This window comes from Lactuca serriola, chromosome 1, assembly GCF_051521515.1.
Source record: "Lactuca serriola cultivar US96UC23 chromosome 1, Lser_US96UC23_V15, whole genome shotgun sequence".
Lineage (NCBI taxonomy): Eukaryota > Viridiplantae > Streptophyta > Magnoliopsida > Asterales > Asteraceae > Lactuca > Lactuca serriola.
This window is the reverse complement of record NC_136408.1, coordinates 123,702,780-123,708,729: the sequence shown is the minus strand read 5'-3', so window position 1 is coordinate 123,708,729 and position 5,950 is coordinate 123,702,780. Positions and strand designations below refer to the sequence as shown.

The 5,950-nt window shown below is 36.7% G+C and overlaps 1 protein-coding gene across 1 annotated transcript; it reads left to right on the top strand.

The window, feature by feature from the left end:
* The first annotated feature begins 1,668 nt into the window (after window positions 1–1,668).
* On the top strand, window positions 1,669–2,880 carry LOC145098249 (F-box protein At2g27310-like). Its single transcript, XM_079035905.1, has one exon. It carries the CDS (start codon window positions 1,721–1,723, stop codon window positions 2,702–2,704), a length of 984 nt encoding a protein of 327 aa, XP_078892031.1. The 5' UTR covers window positions 1,669–1,720; the 3' UTR covers window positions 2,705–2,880.
* Window positions 2,881–5,950: the final 3,070 nt, after the last annotated feature.

Below are 5,950 nucleotides of genomic sequence, written 5' to 3'. Positions count from 1 at the left end.
CAAACACAAATCACAATGTCATACCAACGGGTCAAGCAAGAAAACACGATAAGAATAAGATCAGTACACATATATACATGTATGTAATAGTTCTTGTTTAAGTTTTCTATTAACCAAAGTCAAGATAAAAAAAATCTAATTTTTATGCTTTTGCATTTATGTTTTGGTTATATAAATTAGAGTAAATTATTGAAATCATCCCTATGGTTTGGTCAAAATTATACGTTTGGTCCCTAACTTTTTTTGCACTCAGACCGTCTCTGTGGTTTGATTTTGTTTCGTTTTTCGTCCCTTATATAAATAAAGTTACGACTAAACGTGCAATTTTGACCAAACCATAGGGACGAAAAACGCAACAAAATCAAACCATATGAATGATCCGAGTGCAAAAAAAAAAAGTTAGGGACCAAACGTACAATTTTGACCAAACCATAGGGAAGATTCCAGTAATTTACTCTATAAATTAACCAACAATTGGTAAATCATTTTTCAGGGTAACCACTTTTAGAAGCCACCGATGATGCAATTAGCTGACATTTCAGCCTTATGATCATTACATCCGCTATCCATTTTGTCTTGAGACTTACTCAAAGCATTAGAACCGATCACACATCACATAGAGCTTGGAAACTACATGTTTTCAAATCCCAAGTTTTGATAAAGATTCTGATATACATTCATGGCCTAACTTTGGCTTTGCTTGTATTCCGGTAGAGGTATTAAATCACTATTTTGTGATTCAATTGTAGTTAGTTCCTTGGATAAGGACCTCTTTATTCACTTATTTTACCACTCTATAATTCTCAAACGTATCATGAATAAACTCTCCATCCTCTTGTCTTCGTCTTTCTCCGAATCTTGGTTTTCCACTTCTTCGGATTCTTCACAGACACGACTACTATCAACCAAATGCTTATAGTATGCATCCAACCTGAGATTTACGTTATACTCCATCCCAATAATCTCCACTATGGCATTATGAGAAATGGTCTTATTAATGGTTGTTTTTTATACACATGACCACATGCAATGTTCTGTAATAGTCAAATGATTAAAAATGATTTAAGGAATATTTACAAATATAAAATAAAAATTTCAAACAAACAAAATATTTAAAAAATGTTAGAATCTAGCTAAACTATATAAATATTATATTCCAATTATTTAAACTACAAAGTACAAATTAAACGAGCCTATGGACTTTCCGTTGGGTATGACATAAGAGATAGTGGCAATTTGGCAAAGGTGGGGCGGCCCGGCCAAGCCGTTCTGATGTTTACATAAATAATACTTTATTACAACAACAACAAATATAAAGTCAAACATATTGAGAGGACATTGTACAATGATGTAATTTTAAATTGTAATTACAGCTGAGGATTTGATCTTTATATCTAATTTCTTCTCTGTTATTTGTTTTTACCTCTTGACTATAGTATATCTCCTTGCAGGCTTAGTTCGGATCTTTATTTTCATAATTTTAAAACATAAAACAGAAATATTTATATTATTTGGAAACGAAATAGAACATTATATATTGATATTATAAGACGAAAACGACTAAAAAACTTTACGTGAAGGGTTAAATAGAAACTATGTAAAAGTAAAAGCGCGTTTTTGATACTATCCATTTTAGAAAACGATATATATACCCCACGACAGACTTCGGCTTTTCCATAAACCCTATCCATTCGCCATTCGAGAACAAACAAGGAAATCCATGGCAATAGCAGATATTCATGAAGATATCATCAAAACCCACATCTTGACCAGACTCGACGGTCAAACACTCGCCGCCGCCGGCTGTACATCTACTCAGCTACAAACCCTCTGCTCCGATCACAAACTCTGGTCCGATATATGCTCTTCCAATTGGCCCTCCATCGCCGACCCTCTAGTCAGCCAAGCTATCTCCAACTTCCCTTCCGGCTACCGTTCTTTCTACTCCGATTCCTTCCCATCTCCCAGCCACCACCTCTCCACCACCACATCATCACCTCCAACCACCAATATCATCTCCTCCGTCGACATCAGATACCACGACGAACTCATATTCTCCAAGGCTGAATCCACCAACACCACCCCCAGCGACTGGTTCCAATCGTCTCCGTTTCGTATTGATCTTCTTGGACCCAAAGAAATCGTACCTTCGGCCGTTAAATTCGCCGGAGAAGATCAGACACTTCTGTCGAATCTTGAAAAGAACATGACGTTGAGTTGGATTATGATAGACCCAAGCCAGAACCGGGGAGTGAATCTATCAAGCGTAAATCCTGTTTCTGTCCAAAGGAACTGGTTGACCGGCGACCTAGAGGTGACGTTCGCCGTAGTGATCGTCCCCGCCTTTCTCCTGCATAATAAGGATTACGTAAACTGCAACATACAGATCACATGCGGAGTGAAAGAAGTCTGCGGAGTATTAAACGTAAGTAGGGTTAGCTTAACGGTACTTGACATGGATAGCAAGTGTTTGAGCGGAAAGGAGAGTATGGTGATTTTACAAGGACTTACGGTGGCCCAGAGGCGGAGAAGGAGGTATAGCGGCGGAGGAGAGGAGCAAAAAGAAAGATACGATGAGTTCATTCGAAAGAGGAGAGAGAGAAAGGAGAATATGGAGAGGAAAGAACGACGGGTTGACATGGCTTGCGTCGCCAGTGGGGTAGCCGTCTTTATGGCATTTTGGTCGTTTGCCCTATCGTGGTAAATTCAACCAATAAAAGTCAAAGTCAAGACTTTACATTCTTTACAAAGACTAATTGATAGATACAAATTCTTTTATTAATTTGATTACTTGATGATACTATATGTTCTTTTATTCACATTCATTTGAAGGATATGTAAGAATTCCATTTGTTTTACTGCATGTCATTGTTTTGGATATGATTAATACGTATTGCAAGTAAAAACGAGCAATAGTTTGGTTTTTTTTTTTTTTTTTTTGGTTTGATCATTTGGTATGTATTAAAGGCAATGGACAAAGAAGTTGATCAAGTACCATTTAAATCGAAACCAAACTAGTATATACATCGATTAGAGTAAATTAGGAATACCAATCATTAAATTAAGTTAACTTTTCCGTCTCATATGTTGATAAGCAACTCCTGAGTACCAATCATCTCTTTGATATGCATGTATAACAACATTAACAATATTCGGCGAAGAACCAAACTACATATTCGTCATCCAATTTGTTAAATATGGGTAATGTTAAATATTGTAATCAATATAACCATAATAACAACTGATCATGAGATTTGCTTTCAAGTTAAATAATTAGTCAATTAAAGATTTTTTTTCCAAAGAGCACTCAATTTAAAATTGTTAAATTAGTTACAAGATTATTCTTTCATTAGACCCCAAACAAAAGTAACTCAACTTTTGGATCTTTTTGTTGGAAAATAAGTATTAGTATAAAAATTAAATGTTAGGTATAATTATATTTTATTGATTAATGTTTTTTATAATGACATATCTGTTTGTATAATAAGTTATTTGGATTCATTTTATATTAGTTTTGTGTTGGTTTTCTATTGGTTTTTATGTTTAGCTTATAGTAAACCCTACATATATTTCATATTTATAGTTTTATTTTTATTTATTTTTATTTTTTTTATTTTTCATATTTATAGTCTTATTTTATTTTTTATTTTTTATTTTTTTTGTATTAACAATTTTGTATGAACAATATAACCCTGAGTGTTTTATTTTTATATTATTATTAAGTTCTTTGTAGATTCTTATTAGTTAAATGGTATCAGAGCCATGTTCGGTCCGTCTTTTACGATTGTTTGGTATGCTTTTCTAAATCGTTTATGTATTCTTTTTTTGTTTTGATTTGTTCAAATTTATGGTTTTGACAATATTATTGTTGTTATTTCGTCACTTTCTTGTTTGTTTTGTTCGGTTTTCATTGATTTTCGTATCGCGATCATTATATCGCGTTTCAAAAAATGCCTTTGATCGATATTTTCGATGCAGTTTTGTAAATCTCTTCGCGAACGTGGAGCTGTGACGTTTGAAAATTTTGAGTATATTTTATAATTCCGTTTGTATTTCCTTTAGTGAAATCGCGACACATTTTTGTCAGTTGTTTCACAACTCATCGTTCATATTGTTCAACAATGGTACTATTCATCGTTAGTGTTTATCACCATTAATGTTCATCGTTTGCTATTGTTCATCGTTTGTCCATTTTGGTTATTGTTTAAAGTTTTGTTTGTTTGGTTGTTGCAGGTATTTGTTTGTATTCGTTGTTGGTTTTAGTTTGCTTTTATTAAACTTTTCTTTTATTACAATTTTCTTTTAGTTATCAAACTTAGTTAAATGTACTGTTACACATTTCTTTTATTAGTAGAGCTCTTGAAAACCTTGGTTGTCTGAAATTTTTTACTCTTGTTATCCTTAAAGTTTCTAGTTCAATTCATGTTCTTTTTTCATTGGCTTTCAAAGCTTCTGTAACATCTCGACTTCCAGGTATAAATTTAAATTGTTTTATATTCTTATTTATAGGGCGACTCAACAAGTTTGAGGCCCCAACTCGTTGAGTAGGGACTGAGATGGCAACATAAACATTATACCGAGTAGCTCACCGTGGGGAGCGCCGATCCTTTTTGTCAAGAAAAAGGACGGTTCACATGTGCATCGACTAGCGGGAGTTGAACAAGTTGATGGTTAAGAACTGTTACCCACTACCAAGGATCGACGATTTGTTTGATCAGTTATAAGGAGTATCTTGGTTTTTGAAGATTGATTTGAGATCTGGCTATCATCAGATGAGGTTCTGTGAGGAGGATATCCAAAAGACGCTCTTTCAGACTCGTTATGGGCATTATGAGTTTGTGGTGATGCCTTTTGGGCTCAAAAATGCACCGGCAGCGTTCATGGACCACATGAACCGGGTGTGTGGGCCCATGTTGGATCGGTCAGTGATCTTGTTCATCGATGATATTTTGGTGTACTCGAGGTCTAGGGAACAGCACGAGGAGCATCTTCGACAGATTCTTGGGGTGTTGAGGAAGGAGTGGATTTATGCCAAATTCTCCAAGTGTGATTTCTGGCTACGAGAGGTTCAGTTTTTAGGACACCTCGTTAACCAAAATGGGATTTTGGTCGACCCGGCCAAGATTGAGGCAGTTATGCAGTGGGAGGTGTCGAGGCCCCCATCCGAGATTAGGAGTTTTCCGGGCCTGGCAGGCTACTATCGGGGGTTTATCAGAGATTTCTCCAAGATTGATATTCCTCTCACTAAATTGACCAGGAAGGGTGTTATTTTTACTTGGGGCCTGAGCAGTCGGCATCATTCGAGACTCTTCGTCAGAGATTGTGCAAAGCTCCAGTGCTAGCCCTTCCGAAGGGAGTATAGGACTTTGTGGTCTACTGTGATGCATCCATATTGGGAATGGGTGTCGTGTTGATGTAGAGAGGGCACGTGATAGCATATGCGTCGAGGCAGTTGAACCCTCATGAGACGAGATATCCCACCCATGATTTGGAGTTGGGAGCGGTAGTATTCGCCCTTCAGATTTGATGCCACTATCTTTATGGTGTCCGATGTACCATATACACAGACCATAAGAGCCTGAGATACCTATGGATTAGCCCAACCTGAATATGAGATAGAGGAGGTAGTTGGATGTAGTGAAAGACTATGACTGTGAGATTTTGTATCATCCTGGCAAGGCTAATGTGGTAGCTGATTCCCTGAGTCGTAGAGCAATGAGCGCTCCGATCCGATACGTGTGTATGAGGATGACGGTAAAGACGCCAGTCTTAGATACCATCCGAGAAGCCCAAGTGGTGGCCATAAGACCAGAGAACTGTAAGAGAGAGCAGGTGATCTTGTAGATTCTTGAGTTTGAGACTGATTGTCGGGGGCTTATGACCTTCCATGGGCGGATACTGGTGCCATATACGAGTAAGGCTAACAGATTTTGATGGAGGAGGCCTATAG

Bases quoted from the DNA above. Each gene is read 5' to 3' on its own strand.
- LOC145098249 (XM_079035905.1), top strand. From the start codon at position 1,721: ATGGCAATAGCAGATATTCATGAAGATATCATCAAAACCCACATCTTG.